At 52.6% G+C, this 24,898-nt stretch overlaps 1 protein-coding gene across 11 annotated transcripts in view; it reads left to right on the top strand.

Moving 5' to 3' along the window:
* The window catches only part of DOCK1 (dedicator of cytokinesis 1), a gene marked incomplete at both ends in the record, with an annotated part of 334,004 nt that overhangs the window by 29,542 nt on the left and 279,564 nt on the right, over nt 1–24,898 (top strand). For 8 of the 11 annotated variants that reach the window (XM_084245686.1, XM_084245684.1, XM_084245685.1 and 5 more), the window contains 9 exons: nt 6,916–6,999; nt 9,126–9,166; nt 11,182–11,237; nt 14,500–14,596; nt 16,769–16,917; nt 21,094–21,229; nt 21,968–22,125; nt 23,378–23,459; nt 23,826–23,961. In XM_084245686.1, coding sequence (XP_084101812.1) covers nt 6,916–6,999; nt 9,126–9,166; nt 11,182–11,237; nt 14,500–14,596; nt 16,769–16,917; nt 21,094–21,229; nt 21,968–22,125; nt 23,378–23,459; nt 23,826–23,961 — 939 coding nt within the window. Of the gene's footprint in view, nt 1–6,915; nt 7,030–9,125; nt 9,167–11,181; nt 11,238–14,499; nt 14,597–16,768; nt 16,918–21,093; nt 21,230–21,967; nt 22,126–23,377; nt 23,460–23,825; nt 23,962–24,898 lie in introns of all 11 variants that reach the window. The other 3 variants (XM_084245679.1, XM_084245683.1, XM_084245678.1) reach the window with 3 other exon arrangements.

Here is a 24,898-nt window from a genome sequence, read left to right as displayed (position 1 = left end):
CTAGAGATTTCCTTCCTTTTTTCAGTGTATCTTTAGAAAAGTTTTAGAGAAAATGCTTCTGGTAACTTGTTGAGAGCAGGGCAGTAAGACTCCCTCTTCCGTCCCCGCCCTCCCCTCCCCTCCCCTTAAGGGACTCCTTGCCCCAGGTACTTTCAGGTGTTTAGCAAAAATGAGACTGATCAGTCTGGCCCAGTGATCTGGGACTCGCCAATGCTGCTGGAGTTGGGTGCTCCCCAGTGAGAGTGGTGGAAGGACCTGTTTTTCAGGTAGTGGAGGCTAGCGATGGTGTGGGCACCAGACCCTTTTTGAAGCTAAATCTAGGGACAACCCAACCCCCAGCTTCAGTGTAGGGTGGAGGTGGGGGCTGGCCTCTGCCCAGAATCAATTTCAAAGGATGCCTGTAATGTTCTAGTTCTTTCTACACTGTATTTCCTGAATGGGTCCAGTGTGTAAAGGGGTGTTTCCTTAGAGAGCAGCTGGGGGTGACTTTGCCCCCGGGTCTGCATCTGGCTCAGCTCATCTCTGCACCTCCAGCCCCGGCTCAGTGTTGGACCAGAGCAGGAGGCTGAAAGAACCTTGGGAAACATTGAGTGTGTGTGGTCGGCAGAGGCAAGACGAAAGTGCGGGGTTTGTGAAAGTCAAGGCCAGCAGAGGGAAGCCCTTTAGAATGAGCCCTGTGGGGGCACAGAAGGGCTCTGACTTTCTCCGTAGGGACATGATCTGCATTTCCATACCCTAAGAAGATGGTTGCTCTGGACTATTTTTTTCCAAATCAAGGCAAGACAAAGGGAATGAGATCACAAACAGGGCCATTCATTTTCACAAATTAACTTTTCAAAAGAATTAATTAACTTTTAAATTGCTATTTGAGATCTTAAAGTCACGTTTCCAGCGACAGTGTGTGAAATGGAGAGACATTCAGCCCGGCAGATTTCCAGAAGTGACGAGTGACCAGACCCTCACCCTAGATGTGTTCAGGAGGCTTCACGTGCAAATGGCGGTTATCTCATCAGATGGGAGAGACACAAAGCTGAGCAGCAAAGCGCCTGGTGTATCTCTCTGTTATTGATTAAGTCCAGGTGTAACAGGGTGGTCCCCAGGAAAGGGGGAGGTTCCCTGCCCCTCCCAAGGGAGGGTGGAGCTGAGTAGGAAGAGGGGAAGCTGAAGAAGAGACTGAGGAAGGAAGCAGGATGGAGCCAGAAGGAGACCTGGAGGAGGCGCATGGAGCCTAGAGACACGTAAAGAAACTGTGCTTGTCTTTTGGTCGTGGACGGGGTGACACAGATGTGGGTGAGACCCGTGGGGAGGTGACCATGGCAGCTTTTATCTTGATGTTGATTTTGCTCTTTTCCTTCCGGGCTTGTCCGGTTGTTTGTGACCCTTTTCTGTGGGCCCCCACTGGAAGATGCTTTAGACTTGTGGCAGGCTTTGGAGCCTTGCTCTGGGCCGATCCCATATGGATGGAGTTTTACCCATGAGGGGACGGGTCACTTTGGGTGCTTCACTTAGAAACTAGACTCTTTGCCTTTCCTGTATTGTTTCCTAGTTTTATTATTAAAGTTCCTTCCCATTAAAGTCTCCTATGTTTTGTGTTGATGCGGCGGATGGCAGAACCCATGTAGAATAGGCAGGTTTGTGGGGTTTGGACTGCCCCTCTCCCTGTCCTATAACACAGAGAGCCTGGGTCTTTCTGCAGAGGGCAAGATCATTTTGAAGAGGAACAGAGAATACAGGTTTTGCTTTCATTCTGTTGCCAACCACACAAGAAGGATTATTACTTCATGATCTGGTTAAGTTCAGTGAACAATTATCGGGTGGCTGCAGGCATGGTGTTAGTTTCTATGGGCAATCCATTGATTAATACATGTTTACTTCCCTGCAGGAGTTTGGTCTGGAGGGGGAGACAGACGTATAGAGAAGCCATCCTGCAAGACACTGGGGTGTCATGGAGCTTATGGGCAAGCTCGGGCGCCCGCAGCAAATGCACGTGTGCATGTGCCTTTTATGGTGCGGGGGTGGGGGAGTTAGAATTGGTGAGGATCTGGAGAAGGATGTGAATTAAAGGCTGGCCTTGTAGACAAGGGGCGCTCCCAGGTGGAGAGAAGAGGGGCAATCCCAGTAGCAGGAGCGGCTTATGGCAGCCTGGACGGGGCCGCGGGGCAGGGGGAGGTGTGGGGGGGGCGAGATTGGCAGAGCGGGTTGAGCTCCCGTTGGACGGTGAATGCTGAGCTGCGGAGCTTAGCATCGTTTTGAAATTCCAGGGCGGTGGTGCAGTGTTTGAGAGTAAGGTTCCCCAAAGATAATTGGTAACACAGAGAAGAAAAGAGTGTGCGCAGGAGACCAGCTAAAATATCATTCATTTCAGTGAGAGCTGGTGCCTTCGGGGCCAGGCGTGCTGGGTGCAGAGACAGCCGGAAGGTGCAGCCGAGTTCTGGGCCACCCGCTCCCTGTGTGACCTCAGATCAGTCTCCCCTTGTCTGTTCTCACATGGAAGTGGGTTGATGGACTTAGTGGCTTTCTTTCCCTTATTTTATTTTTAATCCATAAAACATTTATTTGTACTTTAAAAGGTGGCGACGTGGTTGGGGTGTGCTCTGAGATGTAATTGCATGTTTCTAATGGATCTCGTTGAAAAGACGGAATCGTTTAAAATGTAGGTGGGTGTTGGCACGTGTTATGTCCCAGTTCTTTCTCTTGTGCTTTAATGAATCAACCTGTGTAGTGACATTTCTCTATGTGAGCGCCGCCGAGGGTTTTTTTCGTTTGTGTTTACATGTAGGAGTTGCATTTCATTGAATGTGTTTTCTGCCCCCGTTGGGATGATCTGTCCATGTTTCCTCCTTACCTGGTAGTGCGGTGAGTTTCAGGCATTAATTTTCGGGTGTTAAACCAGCCTTGCATTTCAGGAATGACCCCCAACTTGGGTTCCTCTGTGTAAGGAATGAGGACTGTGCTAGCATGCTGTTTAGGATGCTGGGGATGTCTGGAAGGCTCACCCCTGTTTACCTGGATGTTGTGATTTGCAATGGAGTCATCAGGAGGGTCATCTGAGGCCCAGAGAGGGCTGGGCCACTGTGGCTGAGGGTTGAGGAAGAGACTGAGAAGTACTTTGGCCTCTGACCATTGGTCCAGGCTGGCCTTTGGCCCTGCCTGTTGTATGTGGGCTGACTGAACTGCTGTAAACCCGGATGAGGGAGAGGGGAAGAGTTGTACATCCACCTCGTAGCCATTGAGGGTAAAATTAGTCTGAACATGTGAAGCTGTTAGCCTGCTGCCTCGCCCATGGAATACTCGGTAAATGTCAGCCAGTAGCATCAGTAGCATCAGCAGCAGCAGCAGCAGCAAGAGCGTTATCTCCATCAGCATCTCCATCAGGATTTCCTTCCGCACCTCCATCAGCATCTCTGTCAGCATCAGCATCTCCATCCCCATCAGCATCAGCATCTCCTCAGCACCACCATCAGCATCGCCATCCCTGGTGTCGCAGGATCACACCTCAGCAGCAGCAGGCGCTTCATCTGCAAGGGGCCTCCTGCTCCGTGTTATGAGTCCTAGTGGTGCAGATGGGAGTCTTCCTGCCTGGTCCGCGAGCCAGTTCTTTCCTCACACCCTGGGCGACAGTTTCTCGGGCGATCATAGGCGATGACTTTGCCTTGTCGGGTCTCTGGTGCATACGGGGTACAGGTGGCTCAGACCAGAATGTTAATTTCTTATTTGGTGGGAGGAGATCCACGTGCTTGCTCACTCTGGGCTGCTGCCGGCTCCTCCCGAGAAAAAACAAAACCTCCATCCTGGAAAGACCTTCCACGCCGCTTCCTCTCCGTTCCCGTTTCACTTCCACACGCGCCGTGGGGAGCTGCAGGTTGAGAAGGTCACACGGGGTGCGCGCTCCCCAGGGCACCCTGGCCCAGGCTCGGCCTGGAGGAGCAGGAGGCATCTGTGGAGATAACCCCATGCCGTGAGCCGACACCCCGCTCCACAGTGTGGATGATTAACCCGCCATGACCTTGCTCCCCAGCGGGCACCTTGCACTTGTTCCCAGATCTGAACCGATGAGAAGAAAGAGGATAAACCCAGCGACTTGCACAAAGGCTGCCAACTCTGCTCTGTTCATGCAGACTCGCAGGCCCCGCCATCGGTCCTTCACCGAGGAGAGACGCTTCTGAACCACGTCCCTGCACCCACCCGCTCTGGGGCGGCTTGGAAGGGTCCAGCCGCCTGAATGAGGACTAATCAAGGAGCCCGGTGGATACTTTGGGTTTGTTTAAGAAAAATTCACGGGGGTGAGCTCTCTGGTTGTCTGCACCCAAGAATCGGGAATCGCACAGCCAGGGGCTGCAGGATCCAGAGCCTGCAGCCCGGCGCCCGCTGTCCCAGTGCGGGACCCCAGCGGCCGGCCAGCACCACCTCGGGTGGTTTCTCACGCCCCCCTTGTGAGTGGCTCCCAATGACAGACGATTGCTACAAATGTCAGGCTTGAAGTGACAGAAACCCAATCTTACAGGTCTGGAGGGCACCAGCCCTAAATCAGGGTGTGGGCCAGGCTGGTTCCTCCTGGAGGCCTGGGGAGGGGGTTGGAGGCATCTGTTTCTTTCCATTTCTAGACCTGCCCGCCTTCCTTGGCTCAAGGTCCCTTCCTGCCTCACCTTGCCCTTGCTCCTTTCATCAACACGCCTCCTCTGTCCCCACGCGCCTCCTTCCTCTGTGCCCCTGTGATCACGTGGGGCCCACTGGATAACCCAGGATCCCCCATCTGCTTGCAAGGGGCATCCTCACGGATTCTGGGGAGTCAGATAGGGACGGCTTGCGGGTGTCATTCTGTCGGCAGCATCCCCACCCTGCCACACCCTTGTCCAGTCATCCTGAGTCTTTCGATTCACCTCTAAATGGGGGGTTACTTGGGTAATGTTCTAAGAACAGAGGGCTGGGGGTGGCCGTCTCTCGACCTGGGGTGCATGCACCCTCACCTCCAAGTCCATGGTCGTTCAGGCTTGTGCATAGTTCGGTTTGAAGTTTCTGTAGGAGATGGTCACAACTGCTTCTGTCCGCTGACCTCAGGGAGGGAGGCAGGTGCTTCGGGGCTTTGCACATGTCTTGTCAATTCAGCTGGACCGGGACATGCTTACAGTGGACGTGTTCATCTTATTTTTGATGTGTGTCTCTTCCGCCTCTCTAGCAGAGTAGGCCTGCTGGAGGGCGCTTTTGAGGACCGTGGTAAACGCGTCTCTGCATCCTAATGGTTGGGAGCACGATTCTGATGGGTAGAGGCAGCGTGTGCTGCATGCTTACTTCTTGCTGAAGAGTCGCCATAAAATGCTAAATAAACTTAATGACGTCTAATAACCATTTATGTCAGTTGAACACACTAAACCGAAATTTGGTGAAATGGAGGGAAATGTTTGCAAAAAATGGGGTTTTCTACGTAGGTGAGTCTTCAGTGTTCAGAAATTCTGTGAACATGTGACTGCTTGCTTTGGCTTTTTAAAAAGGATTCTGGTAGTGGTAGGAGACTTTCTTGCCATAAAAACGAAGCACCTCTGGCCCCAATAAGGCCCTTTACCGCTGACCGTGTGCGCGGGTTCAGCCGGCGTGACCACGACCAGGTCCACCGGGGATTAGTTACTTGAGGACACACAGTGCACATGCAGTCCTGCTCTGTGCCAGGGAAAATTCCAGAACATCAGGGATTATAGAGTATTGTCAGTTTTCAGGACCTATCTCTGTTATTGGATTGTAAAACCACAGATAGGCATATCAGGGAGGCTGTAGCTTTCAATGGCAATATCCGTAGTTGTATGGTAGCTTTGAAAAACAAAAATCAGTTTGGTTCCAAAGAATATTCAGCCCACGTGTAATTGATTCTCAGGGAAAAGTCCTCTGATGGATTAAAAAAATCCCTAATGGAGATTAAAAAATGGTATATGAGGTGATAGTAAAAATGTTCGCCACGTCCTCCGTTTTCTTCACTCATGCAAAGAATAACGTTCTCACACCTGCTGCAACATGGACCTTGAAGACACGAAGCTACCAGGGAGATGCGGAAGGACGAGCGTGGTGTGTTCCAGCTCTGCTTTCTGTCGGTTGAGGACACTTAAACTGAAATTTGGTGAAATGGAGGAAAATATTTGCGCTCAAGGGTAGAGACTGAAAATTTGTGGGGTTGGGTGCAGGGAGCAATGGGGAGGCCTTGCTTAATAGGTGGGACATTTCTGATTGGCGTGAAGAAGACTTTTGGAAATTGATAGTGGCGAAGAAAAGCTTTGGCAATGGAAGTAGCGATGGTTGTGCCACATTGATTGCCACTGATGCGACTTAATTACATGCTTAAGGTGGCAAATTTTCCATCGTATCTATTTTCCCATAATGAAAATGATCACTTAGGATTGTCTGGAGCTACGAGGTACTTCTGGATTTCTTCTCCTGAAATGGATGACCCTCTATATTTGTCTCTTGAGAGGAAAGGCTGCCTCTGTGGCTGTCCTGGAGAATAATTCAGGCAAAGACTGAATGTATCTTATGAGTTAAAATGAGCGGAAGGAAAATGTCATTGAGATTTTTATTGGAATTGCACTGAATCTGTAAATTGCTTTTGGTAGGATGGCCATTTTGATAATGTTAATTCTTCCGAACCATGAGCAGGGAATGTCTCACTTCTAGGTGGAATAGAGAGAAACCAAACAAAAGGTCAAGAAAAAGTCAAAACTAGCCAGCAAGCCGTGGCACTGAGCCATCCAGCAAAGGAGGGGGACGGAACGGGAGGGAGGCGCACAGGGGACTATGGCGACATGGTGGAGGGAGCACCATGGGGACTACAGTGATGTAAGAAAAAGTAATTTAATTAATCGAAGAAGAAGAGCAAAAGCCGTTGGCGCGGTCTCTGCTAATATCTTTTAATCTCCTTTTTCTCCTGAACAGCTTTTTACAACTATGACGCCAGGGGAGCGGACGAGCTTTCTTTGCAAATCGGAGACACCGTCCACATCTTGGAAACCTACGAAGGTGCGTATACGTGTGGGGGCTTTTCTCCTGGTTTTGGGCTCTGAGCACCTTTCCCGGGGCCTGGTGGGCAAAGCCACACCCGCTTCCAGAGCTTGGCAGTGCCTTTCTTGTATGGCCAGTTCCTGGCCTGATGGAGGCCGTTTCATAGGTAAGGGGTGTACTGAGTTTTTCTGGCACGTAAGTCGTGCTTTATTACGATGAACTGGAAACTTAAAATTCCCATATTTACCCTCTGAGGTTTTGGTTCCTTTTTTTTTTTGGGCAAATGCACGTAAATCTCAGCTGGTTGTAAAAAATACATGAAAGATACTTTAGTGTTTACCTCATTCTTTTGAGGTGTTTGTGGATTGTGACACCTTTTATTCTCCAATTTGCTGACAACATCCTCAGAGGAATCCAAATTGTTATTTCTTATTCTCTTTCTGTTTTTAATCCGTGACCCTGTTTTCATAGGCATAAACATACTGTCACTGCGATGTGGGGCATGACGCAGTCGCTGCAATTTCCCCACAAATACGCCGCTGGGGTCGTGTTCTGAGGCCTGGATTTGAGGAGACAAGTTCTTGTTTTGCATGTTCTACCCACAGGCCCCTTTTACTTTTCACGCTGCAGTTCTTATTGCGCAGAAGGGCTTGAGTTTTAGATCTTCAGGTCTGGAAGTTTTGTAACACTGGGTCTCGGTGTAGTCGCTTTGCATCCTGTCTGCAGGGTTGACCCCCACGAGGTGTATGAATGGGGAGAACTAATTAGAAATGGTAATTCAAGCAACAACATTGCCTTTAGATCTGGTGGAGCCAGGCCCTTTCTAGTAGGCTGTGGGGCAGAGAGGAAGTAGACCACAGCCCATGGTCGTCCGTCGGTCCACTCTGCACGGGAGGGGGGCCCTGAGCCTTTGCGGGTGTGCACTCCCTGCTCCCGGCCGGCCCCTCGAGAAGTGCAGACCTGCGTAAACAGCCCTGTTCCTGGGCCCCGCCCTGCACATGCTCGCGTCACATCCCGCTCCATCTGTACCTTTTAGCCCAGAGAGACCCTATCGGAACATCAAGTCAGTTGTCCTGGCTTTGGCCGGACGCAGACGTGAGGCTGTCTTAACGCGGGCACTGGAGGGTTGGCCCACTCCGGGTGCAGGGCCCGCTCTGATGGCTCAAGTGACCCTTTTTCAGAGTACGCTGTAGTCTTTGCCTATTTTTGGTGTCTGAGTCCTTAATTCACACGTCCTCAGTGTGAATTTTGGTGGCGGGCAACAACATGGCAGTTGGCTGCCCGCTGGGAGCCGCCCTCCTTGGCCTTCGTACCTGCTCTCTGTGCCTCTCCCCGCAGCGCCTGTCTCCGCCCTGCCTGGTTTGTTCCTGAGAGAGGTGGGCCCACGTGGCTGCAGAGTGTGGGGATAGGCCGTGCTGACATCGTGTGTGTGTGTGCGCGCGCGTGTGCGTGCATGTGTGCACGCACTTGGGGTGCTGGGGAGGCTGTTGGGGGTGTTGGTGACTGGCCCTGGACCCTGTGCCAGCAGATGGAGGGGCTGAGTGTCCTCCACTCTCCCCGGCATGGCCCCCCCAGCGTCAGTGCTGCTCTCTGCTTGGCCTGGCGTGCCCTGGCGTGCCGTCTTCCGAGCTGCTGTTTTCCTTCCCTGCACTCGTGGCGGGAGTGGGAGGCTGCGTCCGGGCCAGACCCACAGGGGCAGGTGGGCCTGTGTTCCGGGCTTTGCTCCTACTGAGGCCCCATCTTTGCCACAGAAGTACTTTGTGGGATGAGAGGCCGCCCCTGATTGATGGGAGGAAGTTGGCTCAATGGGGTTCTGTTATGGGGCAGCCCTCCATGATCTGAGGGTGCTGGAATGTGCCCTTGGCAGTGACCCGGATCTAAATGGGACAGTGGGAGACACAAAAAATGCACACCCGGGATGGCCCTCAGGGACCGTTGTCCAAAGGGCGCGGCCTCCCCCAGAACGGTGCTTCCTGAGCCGGGCCTGCAGCGGGCGGGGGTGCAGCAGCTGGGGCCATCCGGGAGTGTGGAGGCCTCAGGGTGAGAGTCCAGTGACGTCTCTGGCCTTCGGGTCACGAGCCTGGTGAGGGGCCCACACTGAGGGTGTGCCGGTGCTAACTGTTTCAACTTTTGTGCTTCTTTAGGGTGGTACAGAGGCTACACCTTACGAAAAAAGTCCAAGAAGGTAAGTCCTTCTATTTATTAAACACAGTTTTTGCCCCTTCGTAAGTCTCAGTGTGAGAGGAAATCAATTCTCGCTCATTTCTGCCCGACTTCCCCTCTGTATCTCTGTCTCGAATCTGAGAAATGTGGGGCTGCCCCGACCTGTGCTCTCCCAGGCCTCCGAGACCTGCCTCCCGCCGGGCGTCCTGGGCCTCCCTTCTCTTGCGCTGGCAGGATCCCCATCCTGTTTAGGCTCATGGCAAATAAGAGCATGATCCGGGTCAAATGACCTCAGATGAAATAAACTCTGCTGCGGGCTTCAGGCTCACATCCTCCTGACAGTAGCTTAACAGATTTGCGAAGCTCTTGCCTGCTTCTGCTCCCCTCTTTACGCCGCTGACGTGGGTTTGCGGCAGGAAGAGGCCGTGCCTGCTGGGCAGTCTGCACGCGTGGTTGTCTGGACTTGGGGGGAGGCTGCCATTCCCGCCGCTCCCTGTGCGGACACGCCCGGGCTCTGCTCTGTTGTGGCTTTTTCCGCGCTTAGTGTCCCCGAACCTAATTGTGGCTCATCGGTTTCATTCCGCGGCTTGGAAGCCAGGCCCGGCCCTGCTGCAGGCAGGCTGTCTCGGGCCTCTGCGTCCCTGGTCATGCTTGGCAGTGGCTCATCTTCTTAACTTCGCCTCTCGTTATCTCCTTATTGGCCCCAAGCTTCTGTGGGCCGAAGCCTGTAACTAAGGATGCCGGTGACTTCTGGGGAGCGTAGGGCATCCCTGCTCTCCTTCCTCGGGGGACCCCTCCCCCAGATCCGGCTTGAGGGCGGGGGAGCTGCTGATCTGCTAGTGCTGGTCACAGGGGACACCCAGGCGGAGCTCCTCTGGCTTCGCGCTGCCGCTGTCCTGTGAGCGCCGGAGGCCCAGATCTGCCAAGGGGGGCAGAGCCCCCACCCAGCCGGCTGGGCTCGTCTCCTCCTCCACCCGAGCGCACACCCATCCACCTCAAAGGTGTACCTGAAAGCCATCTGGGGTTGGGGGTGTTCCCCATTTACGGACTGGAAAGAGCCCCCCAGCGTTCGGCTCCCTCGGTCTTCTTGCTCGGTGTCTGTCTTTCTGTCCGACTCCTTGCCCCTCTGTCTTAATTCTCCTTCCTGTGAAATCTTTCTGGTGGGCAGAAGAGTGTGACTCGGCCCTGAGCGAGACCTGTTGCTGGGGTTTCCCACGTAAGCCTTTTGGACCAGATGCCAGGGAAACCCAGTCAGCCTGGTCCAGGACAGGTGCCGGGAAGCCCCGGTGCCACTGCCCCATGAAGCCTGTCCACACACCAGACCCTCGCCAGGAGCCGGGAGGGCTTGCTTTGTGCTGAGACCCAGTGCCTGTGGCCTCACGGCCTGCCTTTCGGGTGCTTGCCTTGCTCCCCCCGGGACGGGAGGCTCTGCCTGCGCGGGGGCAGGCCTAGCCCCATGGAGACACTCTGGCTCTCCATGGACAGTGCCTGCCGCCGAGTGTGCTTGTGAGAAACCCACCAGGGCGTGTGTGTGCACTGTTCTGGGGGTGCGGAGTGCTTGTCAAAGCTGGGTTGCTCCCCGGGGTTGTGCAGATGAGGCAAGTCCGCCTGGTTCCCAGAGTTTAGCAGCTGGCCCCTCTGTTTGGAGCCCGATGGGACATCTCGGCGGGTCAGGCGAGCTCCCGCGTGGCCCTAGGACTTGCTGGGGCAGGCCAGCTCTCGGCCCGGCCAGCCTCGTGGAAGGAGGACCGGTCAGGGGGCTCCAGCCGCGATGCTCTTCAGCATCCTTGTCCGCTGTCTGCCTGTCAAGGTCCCTGGGAGTCTTTCTGTTTGCCTCGAAACATCTGCAGCTGCTTCGCCTCTTGGGCGCGCTGAGTTGCTCTCTTCCTAGTTCCCTTTGAGAGGCTGGATGTGGGGCTTTGCCTAAAGCTGCACAGCTCAGAGTCATCCAACCCTCCCCCACTTTGGGGGCACTGGCTTGCTTTGCAGTCACTATTTGTCTCGATAATAACATTCTCTGTCTTGTCTCCCCCACAGGGTATATTTCCTGCCTCATACATTCATCTGAAAGAAGCGATCGTCGAAGGGAAAGGGTGAGTCTGTTGCTCGGGCCGGGCAGAGAGGCGCTGTCTGTGTCTGGCCCCCAGCTTCTGCGGGGTGTGCTGCTGCGGCAGGGCCGGGGTCACGGGTGTGGTTGGCTGTGGTGGGGTCAGAGTTGTGGGGGAGAAAGGGAACTTTTGATCTGGGGGTGTCCACAACATGACTTTGAGCCCCTAAAGAGTTCTGTGCCCCAACTACGTCGTCCTTGGCTGTGATGTTCACCTTGGGACGCGTCTGGGCTGGGCTTCCTATGGGAGCCGCCCCCTCAGGCCCAGGCTCCGAAGCCCCCAGCTCTGGGTCCACTTTCCGGGAAGAATTTGCAGACTGTGATCCAAATGGAGTTTAGGGTGAAGCGACAGTTGTTCAGCTGGGACCTGGTGAACGTACAGTGGGTCTAATTGTGATGTATGTTCTTACACGTCCTAAAACGATGTATAAGATCATTAAAAGGACATTTGTAGAACAGGAACCCATTAGGCAGGAATGGCAAATGAATAGACAGGTGTAACCTGGAAGAAGGAACATTAAAATGTTTTCCTTTTTTGTCTCTGCCACATCTTCACACTCAGTTAAATATGTAAATTATAAAATTACTAATCATATGATTACTGCATAATGACATCTCTTTGGCTGATTACAAAATTGCCTTTCCAAGCACTGTACTTTTAACATATGAAAAGGACTAGCTGGGGCCCTGCCATTCCATGGTGCGTGATTAAAATGAAGAAGGTAATTTAGAGGCATAAATGGCGATGACCTGTAAGATGGCATTTTTTATACAGGCAAGTTGTTTTATACGCAGTGTTTTAAAGGGAGGGATAAAAAGGGAAACTTTTGAAACTTTCACCCTGTCGTGGAAATAATTGAATCAAGTGTTCTTGAGTGTGTTTTACATCTGTGTGTGTCAGAATCCGCAAGGTTTCATGCGCATCATTTGCTCAAAAAAGCACTTTGACGTGCACGAAAGACTCTATGGAACGCGTAATCAGCCAGCTCCCCGGTGAAGCGAGCAGGGATTGTTTTGATTCCCCATCAGCGGTGGCTCGCCCAGACAGACAGACACTCACCAGGCCGAGGGGGGTGCCCCTCGTGAGCCGGAGAGGGGGATGCTGGCCAAGCAGCAGTTCCCCTGCTGATGCTTTGGGGCTGCCTGTGGCGTTCTCATACCAGGGCCCTGGCCCTACTGTCCTCCTCTGCTGCTCCGTCCACCCCTAGCTGCCCACTCCTGCCTCTTGCAGAGGCTCTGCTGCCTCCAGACTCCACGGTGGTCTCCCCCTGCGCTCCTCAGCCCCTTTGCTTTCTCCTGGCTTCCCTCCTTTGCCGCACACCTGCCTTCTGCCCTCCAGGTCCCACCTGGCTCTTGCAGGAGGCCTGTCTCCTGCAGGGTCTCTTGCACGGTCTCTGCCATGGCCTCTGCTCTTGATCCCAGCCATCATGTCCTTGGCTGTGCGGCCGCCACCGCCACACCGATGCTGCGCCTTCCCCCATAACCTTTCGTCTCCTTTCCATACCGGCTCCGCTCCCGAGGCCTCCTGGTTTCAGACTGCACCCCTCCTCCGTGCTCCCCTCCCTCGGCAAGCGCCAGTGCCGCGCCCCACCTCTTCACTGTGATGCCATCTCCCAGTTTCTGTTGCCGCCCCATCCCCTGCCCACCACGCTCGCCCCTCCTTGGGCTTCTCCATTCTTGGCCCTCTCTTTGGAAGGCTTCTGTTCTCGCGCCTTCAGCTGTCCCCTCTGCAGTTTGCTCAGGTTGGGGCTCCAGCCCTGACTAGTGCCCTGGAGTCTAGTTCCATCGTCAGAGCCAAGGGGCCAGGAAACCCCCGAGCGCCAGTTTCTGCTCATCCCCCACACGCCCTGTGTGACCTTCTGTCCCTCGTCTCAGGTCTTCTCAACAGCCCTAGGAGGCAGGCGCTGTTGGGCTGTGCAGCTGGCCCCGGCAGGCAGCAGGGGGTTACAGTGACACGCGGGGCCAGGATCTGATAGCCAGGGGGGTCTGCTCGCAGGATCTGATAGCCAGGGGGGTCTGCTCGCAGGATCTGATAGCCAGGGGGTCTGCTCGCAGGATCTGATAGCCAGGGGCGTCTGCTCGCAGGATCTGATAGCCAGGGGCGTCTGCTCGCAGGATCGGAAAATGAAAACCACTGGGTTCTGGCGACCAGTGTCTTCACGGTGAGATTGGATTGGAGCCCTCCTGGTACACTCTGGATAACGGCATCGGCCCACATGCACCTTCCTGGGGACCTGCTGACGGGCGAGGGGGCCAGGCTGTTTGAGTAGTCAGGTCCCAGCCCTTCAAAGGGTCATTGGCAAAAGCCACATCGCGGAGGTGGTCTTGCACAGCCCCTCCCAGATGTCTGGTCCCTGCTACTCCCGCTGCCCACATGGCCGCTTGGCCACCACTGGCTGGCTCCAGGGCGCCCACTGTTTCTGCCTCGGGGACTCCAGCCACTGGACGAGCCCATCAGGGAGCGGAAGGCGGCCCTGGGCAAGTCTGCACACCGAGAAGGGGCCTGTGCTTGTCCCCGTGCTGCCCGGAGGCCCAGTTGAGGCCGTGAAGTCTGGGTGCCTGTGCTGTCCTGCCCCAACTAGTTTGAACCCCGCTAGCTCACAGCCCAGCTCAGGCCATGTGGCCAGAAAATAGTGGTTGATTTAAAAGACAATGTAAAATAGAAAATGAGTTAGGAAGGAGTCAGGGTTAGCCTGTTGGGGTGGGGAGAACAGGGTAAGGCGTCCATCAGTCCATCAGTGTTTGGGGATGAGATAAAATACCTGAGACACCCGTGGCTGTGGCCTGCTCCTCTCGCCACGGCTGAGGGCTTAATGTATCTATCCTGAGTTCCGTGACTGATGGAAATGTAAAAATCATCTTAACCCAAACCTGCATTTAAATGCCAGGCAGATTGGTTGTAATTTATGGCACCTGTAAGATGGATGGGCACGCATATTATGAATGTACTTGCTGCGCCCCAGACCTTGATGTTCTGAAGACTTTTAATGGGGTAGTATTTGCCTCCTTCATCTTACCTTGACAGGTGAGAGACAGCGCCCGTGTGGGGTAATGTATGGACATTCTCGGGCCCTGTGCAAATATTACTTGTCATCGCGCGAGGTGGAGGTATTCCCACGTGTGGACTCGGCCTCATCGTGTCTCCTCGCCTGCTGGCTGACACGTCAGGAGCGCTGGACTTGCAGGGTGTGGCTGGCAGTGGCTCATGAAGGCCGGGACTCAGCTGTGCTTTTCTTCTTCCCTCCCAGGCAACATGAGACAGTTATCCCCGGGGACCTCCCGCTCATCCAGGAAGTCACCACCACCCTGCGCGAGTGGTCCACCATCTGGAGGCAGCTCTACGTGGTGAGAAAATGGGGTGTAAAGTGGGCATTTCAGACCCAGCTGTACCCACCGCAGATTTCTCCTTTCCCTGGGGCCCTCCAAAGCAGAACTTCCGGGACAGGCTCATTCTCAGAAAGCACCGGAACCCTATAGTCTGGCCACCGAGGGGGGCTGAGTGCCCTTTGACCTGCCTGCTTTATATTGGGGTGCAGTTGTGGCCTCAGTAATAAAGTGGCTGGAATGGAAGGGAACCCAGCTGCTTTGGGGCTCCTGGTGGACAGGCCGAAGCAGTTTGCACGAGTGTCCCCCGGAGTTTATATTTTGATGATGGGAGGGAGAGTCTGCTGCTGAGCAGTCAGGGCTCCTCTCTGGATGCAGGAGGGGTGCTCATTAGTTATTCTGCCATCAGCAGAGCATCGGTAATGCCTCCTCTTGCTGGAGAAAAGCTCCACAGTCTCTGGACTTATGCGTGGGGTGCGGACAGAGGGAGAGCATTTGCATTCTGGCTGCTGGTGCAACTGTCCAGTCCTGATGCTGGGAGAAATCTTATTAATGCAGAGAGGTTGAGGCTCTGACATCTTCCATTTCCTATCCCCTCAGGGCAGTGCTTTGCACATAAATTCATATTTGCACAAGATTACCTTTTGTTAAGCCTGTATTTCTATTCAGAGTGTTGATTTCTCATATGCTAATGCTGTCAGCACAGCGCGAGGCCTCCAGAGGGACGTGAGTGCAGCAATTTCTCGGAACGTAGAAAACTTGCGAAAGTCCCACAGCTGCTCTCTGGGCAAGCTTGCTGTTTTTGATTATACAGTGGTTTCCGATAAATGCACAGTAATAAGCGGTTGCAGTAATTGTTCATCAAATGCTCTCAAAACCCAAAAAGCGTAAAGTTAGCCACGAATGTTTTGTGTAAATCTGAGCAATTTTGTCGTCGGTGTTACTTGTTCAACTTAGCAATTTTTAAACAAAAATCTGGCAGCCAAACAAACAGGAGAGCGCCGATGAGGGTGTCGGCGGACACTTCAACACATAGCCTCGGCCCCCGAGAGCGCCTGGGAGCTCTTTCCAGAAATTTACATTTGCCTCGTAGGGGTTGACATTGTTGGATTTGGTCAAAGTAAAAACAAAATTCCTTATAGTATTTTATAGTAGTGTTTTTTTTGCCTTTTTTTTGACTCTAACTTCTGGTAGATATTGGAGACAAATTAGAAAGATATTAAGTATTTTTGATACTTAACAGGGCTTTAGAAAAATGCATTAGGCGAATTAGTGATAAAGCATTAATTTTGACCATTTAGTTTTCATTTCAGAAATTAAAACTAAGATGATACTGTAGAGAAGAGCTCGTTGGATGTAATAGTCTGGCAGGGGTTATGAAATGGGTAGTTGGGGCCTTAGATGTTCTAGAAAGAAGGTCAAATGCTAGAAGTAGTGGGGGTAGAGGTGCAGAGATGTGAAAGTAGCAATGAGCATATTTTAATCACTCACTGCCCCATGATGATTGGGATCTTTTCCTTGTCACCTCGGTTTCTTTTCCTGGAAACACCCCCCGGGTCTTTGTTCCTTGGGGAGGTCCCTGATTTCCATGAGGATTCGTACCCTTGCAGTCGCAAGCCTGTTGCTTTTCTTTGCACATCCATCCCCTTGTAAACCACAGGCAGTGATAAGAAGTGTGAACTTGTGTTTTCCTTCTGGCATAAATGCACCAAGAGTTTGTGGATTCCGATTCAGCTTCTTGCAAGGCCCCAGTGTTTCCTGAGCAAGCCTCAGCGCCCAGGAGCCTGTGCCTGCGGGTCTCTGCTGACTGCCAGGCCTGGCTGGCTGCTCTGGGCCGAGCTGGCCAGGGTGGCACAGGGCACGTGAATCCTGGGGAGGCAGAAACAGGTGGTGAGGGAGTTGAAGGCTGCACTTGCCTGGGCCAGATCTGAGGAGGTCACGGGCTGGCTCTCAGCCTGTCCGTCCAGATCCTGCACCGGAAAACCTCTTGACTCAGCCGTTCATACCCTGGTATGACTTTGCTGGGCACCAACTTGGGATGATGTCTTCCAATTTCCTGCTAAGCACCTCTTTTCATTTGACAAGAATTGAATCTCATCCCATAAACCATAGACGACATTTGTATTTGAAAAGAAATCCACGGTCCTGTCTAATGCCAAAACTTTACCCCTGGCCCTGTTCTCTCACGAGCAGCAGGATAACAGGGAGATGTTCCGGAGCGTGCGACACATGATCTACGATCTCATCGAGTGGCGCTCCCAGATCCTCTCTGGCACGCTGCCGCAGGACGAGCTCAAGGAGCTGAAGAAGAAGGTCACGGCCAAGATCGACTATGGAAACAGGTTGGTTTATCTGAAAGATGATATCACACTTAATTTATCCAATAGAATATTCTCCCCTACGCCTGGAGGAGTCTAAAACTATATTTTATCACAAGCAGAATTTCTAGCCTCAAAATAATGGCGTGGTTTTCATTTTCTATTATATCCTGGAAATCAGAACTTTCTGGAGTCATTATACCCCCCTATTTTTTCAGCAGGAAGTCTGGGAGCTGGGGCTGGGAGCCTTTCCTCTTCATTCTTCTATAGCGGACCCCGTGATTCTTACTCCTTCTCCCCTCCCCCCAGGAGGAACTTGTACTTTCTGCTCATAACATTCATAACATTTTTTTTTTTTTAAGATTTATTTATTTATACAAGAACCGGGGTACAGGCCAGATGTGTGGAAGGGTGAGAGGATTCACCAGAGACAGAGCGGGGAACAGAACAGGCAGACTCACAAAATAAACTGCTGAGGGGAGCAGCGGGCGCGACAGGAGAGGTCTGCCGCACCATGTGGGACCCTCGCCGGCTGGCCGGGATCAAACCAGCGCTGCAGAGGCTGTGGACAGCTTCATAGCTCTGCGCTCAACTGCCTGCGCCACCAGGGGAGGCTCCACAGCATTTGTCTTTGCCTCCACTCATGGGGACGTGTTGCACTGAGGATACCAAGTTTGTAGAGTGGGAGGGGATGTCCAAGATGACCTTAAAACTTGTCATCCATATAGGGTTGCCAGATATGGCCACAACATGTAGCTGGTGAGTCTCGATTTCAGGGACGCAGCCACTGACTGCTGTGTGGTATGTCTCGTGCAAGGGCTGCCACCCACATGGCCCCTAGGGCCTCCATGGGGGCTGCTCACCTGCCCTCAGCTGCAGTGCACTCGCTCCCCTGGCTGCTCTGACCCTGGACGGAAACGAGCTGCTCTCAGCCTTCCCTGACAGCCTCTGTAACCAGGCGGGCCCCTGCCTGCTCCACCAGTAACGATTTGGTTGCGCAGATAATGTCAGAGCTGCGGGAAGCCCTGACTTGACCGGGTCTCTGGTACCCAGATGCTCGTCTGTCTAGATCAGAGTCCATCACGGAGCTTTGGAAATGCAGAATCCTGGCACCTCGTTCTTACTGCTTTGACCTGTGATGCGTTGGAAGCTGCTTGGAAATGCCTGGATTTAAAATTGACTTGGACCATGAGGAATAGCAGTTTGGGGAACTTTCGGTTTAGTCCAACCCACACTTTGCACAGCAGCACAGAGAGCTCAAGGGAGAGGAAATTTTGCCCCTGCTCTTCAGCTGAGGGAGGGAACTCAGCCGTCTCTCTGTTACGTCAGAATGATACCATGATTTTTGCTTTCTGGTAATTCATATTTTCAAGTGTGAGACGTTTCTCAAAGCAGCATAATTAGAATGATGGATGGGAGTCTGGATCAGAAGAATGCAGGTGAAGGCTGTTTTCCTCCAGAGACGTCTGGTGTGTTGGATATTGTTGCAGTGAAACCCACTCCAGGGCCAGCTGCTTCTAGAAACCCAAGTTTTGGAGCTTTGATTTTATTTTCTATTGGAGTATCGCATTTTGAACTTATGTTCAGAAACCACCTGCTTAATTTGGCTGCAGGAAGCTACCAAAGTACATTAAGTCGTGGAACAATCTAGTTAAGAAAGGAAGTGTTTCCAAACGTAATTTACGACGCTGATAGGAAACACAATCCTTAGTAAGACAGCTTTTCGCCTGAGGAACTCAAGTTTAGTCCATGATTTCTCTAAAGCCCAATGCTCTGTGCAATCTTTCTAGTTCTTTCTACAGTAAACAAAATAACACAAAATTAAATCACAGTGATGCGTTTGATTTCAAGATGGTTTCTGGAAGGCATTTGAGAATGTGATGAAGATCGTGAACCATTTCTCCAGAGGGTGAACATCCATCTCTCTCTCTCTCTCTTTCTTTCTTCTCTCTCTCTCTCTCTCTCTCTCTCTCTCTCTCTCTCTCTTTCTTTCTTTCTTTCTTTCTTTCTTTCTTTCTTTCTTTCTTTCTCTCTCTCTCTCTCTCTCTCTCTCTCTCTTTCTCACACACACACACAGAGACACACACGTGTCACATGTAATTCCAGGGGGTTTCTGCCCCCTTCCTCAAAGGTGCTTTAGTCTTCGTGGAATTAGTCTATGATGGCGTCAGGTCTCCTATTGGGAAGCTCACTTTGGATTCAGAACCACATGAGCTGACGGACATAGAGAGACCGATATGGAGAAGACCCCCAAGGCCATTTTCTGTGCTGATGGTTTGCATATGGCATTCTGGACAGAGCATGCACTTTGTCCCGAGAGGGTCCTGACTCAGGATCCAGGCTCTAGGCTTTCCTGAATGTTTCCCTGAGATGTTTCCACGCCTCCTTTGGGAAGTGGATCTGACCACCTTTCTTGGCAGGACTGACTGAGTGATGTGTATGTAGTTGGCAGTTTATTCACGGCTGGGGAATGACCTGGACCTCCATTCCTCATTACCTGGGTCCGTGTGGCCTGCAGGACCTACTAGTTCAGGGGCTTTGTAGCTGTGCCCACACCCACACCAGCCTTGGCAAACCCACACCCCATCTGACCTCCCACCCTCATTAACATTAACCCCATCCAGACCAGCACTGGCCCTCCATATTAGCACTGGCCCCGCCCACACCAGCACTGTCTCCTCCCCGGGTCTAATTTCCAGCTGGCATGACCACCCATATTTGGGAGCGAGTGGCTTTGTTAGTGTAATATGTTACCAAGTCCAACTAATGAAAGGCTTAAAAAAGTGTCTTTCCCTCCCCTGGAGGCACCCCCAAACCAGCCAAAGCCTCTGCTGTTGGTGTCTGGGCCCACTTACCCTCCCCCCGGTGGCCAGGCCCCGTTGATGGAGTTTGCTCAGTGGCTATACGGAGGGAAGAATAAGGCTTGGTGATGGCCTTGCGAGTGGTGCGGTGCGGTGGTTCCGAACCTCTCAGGCCAGCGGGGTTCGGACTGACGCCCAGTGTAAGGTGCGCGCGGAGAGGGGAGTGTGAGGGATGGAACGTGATCGTTGGCAAGTCAGCTTTCTCCTTCAACTGGAAACAGTGAAAGACATTTTCTAATTGAAATTTATCTTTCAAATGACTCCTTTGCTGTCTGATTAAAAAAAAAATCCTGCTTCTGTCAGATTGCCCATAGCGGGAAGAAAATCCCAAAGGCAAACTGTGAGGGCTCTGCGGTTAGGATCAGGTCTTACTCAAAGGAAAGCCAGTCCGGACCTCCGCAGCCCAGTCCTGACTTCTCTGTAGATAATTAATTGCCTTTGCTTGTTCTTGAAATGAAACTCATGGTCATTATCACCTAGCCACTTTGTTGGCTTTGGGGATTGTGAGAAAATGCTGCCTCCAAATAATTCCTGATATAGATGGGCAGATTTATTAGCCAGATGCTGCTTGTGTGTCAAGCTGGCTACCATATTGAGCCATCTGGCCAGAAAGTCTCTTCACATTATTGTGAATAACGTCCATATGGTTGAGACACAATAGAACATCTTTATCAGAAATCCAGGTTAATCTGCAAGTTAGAGCTGGCTGTAGGTAGAAGGAAGGTGGGGAGCTGGTGAGCCAAGGGGTGGGAGTGTGGTTCTTTGCCAGCTTTTCCTCCTGCCTCCCCACCAGGGATGATGCCCACCATCAATTCAGAGTATGTGTGTGTGTGTGTGTGTGTGTGTGTGTGTGTGAGAGACAGTATATATGAATACACACACATACAAATGTGTATATCTCTACACACACCATATGCACCACATATATATGCACTACAGACATACATACACACAAAAATCGTATGTACACATACACGACACATACACAATATGTAGAGATCCCCTATATACATCTATACATACATTTTACATATGTAGTATGTGTGTGCTTTAAATTGTCTATATTTCACATAGTTATCCATACTATTTCATTTGGGCTTTGTAGATCTGTAAAGTTGCTAATTGTTATGTAAAGTCACTATGGCAATAGAAGAATTGGAGTTCTTTTTTAAATTCCAGGGTAGGTGTGCTACATTCAATGAAGCAACCTTACAGAATTTTGTTCCCTGATGTTCACGGGTGACCCAGACTTAATGGAATGTTCTCATTTGCTCAGTTGCTGGGGCGGAAATCATGTTAAAGCACATTTTCATGAACTCTTAAATTTCTGTTATTCCAGAATTCTTGATTTGGACCTGGTAGTGAGAGACGAAGATGGGAACATTTTGGATCCGGAATTAACTAGCACGATCAGTCTCTTCAGAGCCCATGAAATAGCTTCTAAGCAAGTGGAAGAAAGATTACAAGAAGAAAAAGTAAGTCTGCCTCTGTAATATGCCTTTTACACACGCGGTACATTTTCCCAGTACAGCTTTCAGCCTGGCTGACACCTCAGTGAGGCCAGAACTGGGGCTAATAAAGGCCGAGGCAGCCACCGCCCAGGGGCCTGCGCTGGCTTCCTCCGAGCAGGCAGGGTCTCAGCACGCTGAGTCTGACCTCTCGTCTCATGTACAAGACTTGATTCTGCATTTCCCCTTTGACTGGGGCGGGGAGTGAACTTGAGCTCGAGAAGCCAGGGACATACATCCGGGTGGCGATATGTTGTGGCTCGTGTCTGAGGTCCTGGGTATAGCAGCCACGGCCTCATGGAATTGCGTAGACACCAGATATTCTGAAATAGATTGATGGGGCAGCCGTCCATTCAGCAAGCGTTTCCTGAGTGCCCTAGATGTCCCGGGCCGGGCACAGTGGGACATAGTGATGAACCTGACAGCCATGTCAGGGTTGATTTTAATTGGAAAACTAATAACGAAACAAGCAGCTATTCCTGATGGTCATTCTTACTCACGGATCAGACAGGTGCACGTCTGGCCTTCCTAGGGATGTGCCCGAGCAGATTGTCCCAGGCTTGTGCTGTGCCCAGGATGCTTGTGTCCAGCGACCCTGGAGTGGGGACGAGGGCATGACTGTGCGGACGGTGTTGATGTGTCATTGCCATCAGCTGCTCACTGGGTGTTGATCTCGTTACCTGGCTTTTTTATTTCCACTCACAGTCTCAGAAGCAGAACATGGACATTAACAGACAAGCTAAATTTGCTGCCACCCCTTCCCTGGCCCTGTTTGTCAACCTCAAGAATGTGGTTTGTAAAATAGGAGAAGATGCCGAAGTCCTCATGTCCCTGTACGACCCTGTGGAGTCCAAGTTCATCAGGTCAGTGCCCTGGCCTGCTGCCCCTTCCTCTTTGCTCAGTGGCCCACCCCGAAGTCTTCCTGGCAGGGCCCACAGAGTCAGCCGCGGGGCAGCCTCCCCCAAGCAGCCGGACCCCTGCTCCTTCTGGATGCGAGGGCGGCTGTCCTGCAGGCTCGTGGGTGCTTGGATGCAGAGCTACTATCCTGCAGATTCTAAGGGTCTACCCCGTGAGGATCAACGCCCCGCTTTGCCTTGTTGCACGTTTGTTCTCTGTAACCCCATTTGTCAACCTTTGAGTGACCGTATTGCTCCGGGATGGCTGGCTGGATTCTAGTGTCTAGACAGGGCTGCTGGGTCAGGTCTCCAGTATTTGTTGAATAGAATGTTGCACCCCCTTCCCCAGCTCCTGTCATCTCTGGGGTCGTCCCTTTCTGTCTTCTTGATGTTGGTCCCTCGTAACCTTGTCTTTGCCCAGATGGAAAATGACGGGTCAGACAGCATGGTATGTGTTTAAACCTTCAGTTTCTTCCCTTGTATTATTCAGACCTTAAAAAATTAGTTTATGACAGAAAGCAGAACACAGGGTGGGCTTACGGTCACTCTGACAGTCCTCGGTGTCTCCCTGAGGGGCTCAGTCTGTGTTTCTGCCATGTGCGGTTGGTTGGCTCTGCAAGGTGTTTACGCTGTGGCAGAACCAAGAGCCTCACCCTGTGCTCATCCTGAATGAACAAATGCACTTTCAAGTGCAAACTTTGAGGGCCTCTCTGGTGGTGCAGGGGTTAAAGTCTCAGCTCTATGAAGCTGTTGCCAGCCACGGTGACCTGAGTTCCATCCCCAGCCAGGGAGCGACCCACACGGCGCTGCAGACCTCTCCTGTCCCCCCACTGCTCCCCTCAGCAGTGGATTTTAGTAGATCTGCCTGTTCTGCTCCCCACTCTGTCTCTGAGGAATCCTCTCAATGCCCCCTACACCTCTGGTCTGTACCCCAGTTCTTGTATGCACAAAAAAAATTCTTAAAAAAAATGCCAACGGCGTTTGCTGTATTCATGGCAATTGGAATAACCTCGCGTCCACAGCGAGGCCCCCAAGTCTGTCTGGGTGGTCGGGAAGGGCTCCCTCACCTGTGCATGGGGGACCGCTGTCTGAGGTTGCTGGAGCCTGGGCCTATCCCCGTGTGCGCCGTGCCCAGGGCCCCTTCAGAAAGTTGGCTGGTGCCCTCGCGTGCCCCTGTGTGTCCGGGCAGCTCACCTGCTGTTCCTCTTTCCTTCCCCAGTGAGAACTACCTGGTGCGCTGGTCGAGCTGCGGGCTGCCCAAGGACATAGACCGACTCCATCACCTGCGGGCTGTGTTCACTGTAAGTGCACCTGCAGGCCTTCTCTGAGCTGCCCCGTTCTCATGAGGGGTCCGTGCCCCCTGCTGCCCGTCACTCAGGCACCGATTATCGGAGCCAGAGCAGACCCCTCTGGAGCTGGGGCGCTAGCTGGCTCAGAACCGCCCTGACAAAGACGGGCCCCCACTGGGCCTGGCTCTGAAACCTGCACCTTGAGCTCACTTAGCGCTCACTGGAGACTGTTCCTCGCTCCCTTTAGCCACAGGAGCGGCTTATTCACAGGCTGCAGGGTGGTCTCAGGCGCCTCATCCACCTCTCCCTGTCTGTTTCATTTGAACCTGCATTGAGTAATGGTTCTCCAAAATAATTTATGGAAATTAATATTTCTAGGACCTCGGAAGCAAAGACCTGAAGAGGGAGAAAATCAGTTTCGTCTGTCAGATCGTGAGGGTGGGCCGCATGGAGCTGAGGGACAACAACGCCCGGAAGCTGACCTCGGGCCTGCGGCGGCCCTTTGGCGTGGCCGGTAATCCATCTTTGCCCCCTCTGCCCGGGCCCCACGCTCTGCAGACAGGAGCTGCTGCAGGATGTTAGCACCCAGGGCTTTGATTTATCAGCCGTCCCATGGGAGAGAACAAAATATGTGTTGGCTCTTCGCTGAGTGACTACAGTCCACGCAGCTCAGGGGCCCCAGGGTGGAGTCTCAGAAGTCAGTCCTGTGTGGGTGCTGCAGGCGGATTCCCTGACCCACGTTCTCGGCCCGCAGGGAAGCTGAGCACGAGAGGCCTGCAGGGCGTCTGTGCTCGGTGACGGATCTCGGGGCCTGTTGGCACAGAGGCAAAGTGGTGGGGAGGCAGGGCTCACGCCAAGCGGGGCACGCTCGGCTTAAACAGGGCGCTTTTTCCTCCTGTGCGCTAGGCTGCTGGGGACAGCGTGAGAGGGAGAGACGTGTTGCCCCGGTAGAGAGAGGAGCGTGTCCCGGGCTGTTCTGAGCAGTTGGCCTCTTCGCCGCTCTACTCTCACCGTTTGGAAGCGTTTCCCTGTCCCTGCGCGGCGGCTGTGGGCTTGCGTTGCTCGACCTTCTCTTCATCCTTGTCCTTGTCTTGATTCTTGGGTTGTGTCAGCATGTGCGCGTAGCGGGGTCTCGATTCCAGAAGTGTGGCTGGGTTTCTTGCATGACGACCAGGGGAGACATTCATCGCCTCTGGAAGATCAAGGGCAGACCAGACTGTCCTTGTTTATCTTTTCAGTTTGCTTATTGCCTGCTTGGCTTTTATCTGTCTCTTTAGTCTCAGTTTTTTACCAACATCATTTTTCAGGGTGTGCCGCAGCCAAACGCCTAGTGACTGCCCGTAGCACTTTGTCTTTTTAAAACGCTTAACATTGCCATGTGAACGTTTTACTTACTATTTAAAAATCACGGCTGTCGCGGCGGTGTCTGCACCGTGCGCTGTTTCAGCCTC

This window comes from Talpa europaea (genome assembly GCF_964194135.1).
Source record: "Talpa europaea genome assembly, chromosome: 10".
In the NCBI taxonomy this organism is placed as follows: domain Eukaryota; kingdom Metazoa; phylum Chordata; class Mammalia; order Eulipotyphla; family Talpidae; genus Talpa; species Talpa europaea.
The sequence above is the reverse complement of the archived record's forward strand: the minus strand, read 5'-3'. Positions and strand labels throughout refer to the sequence as shown.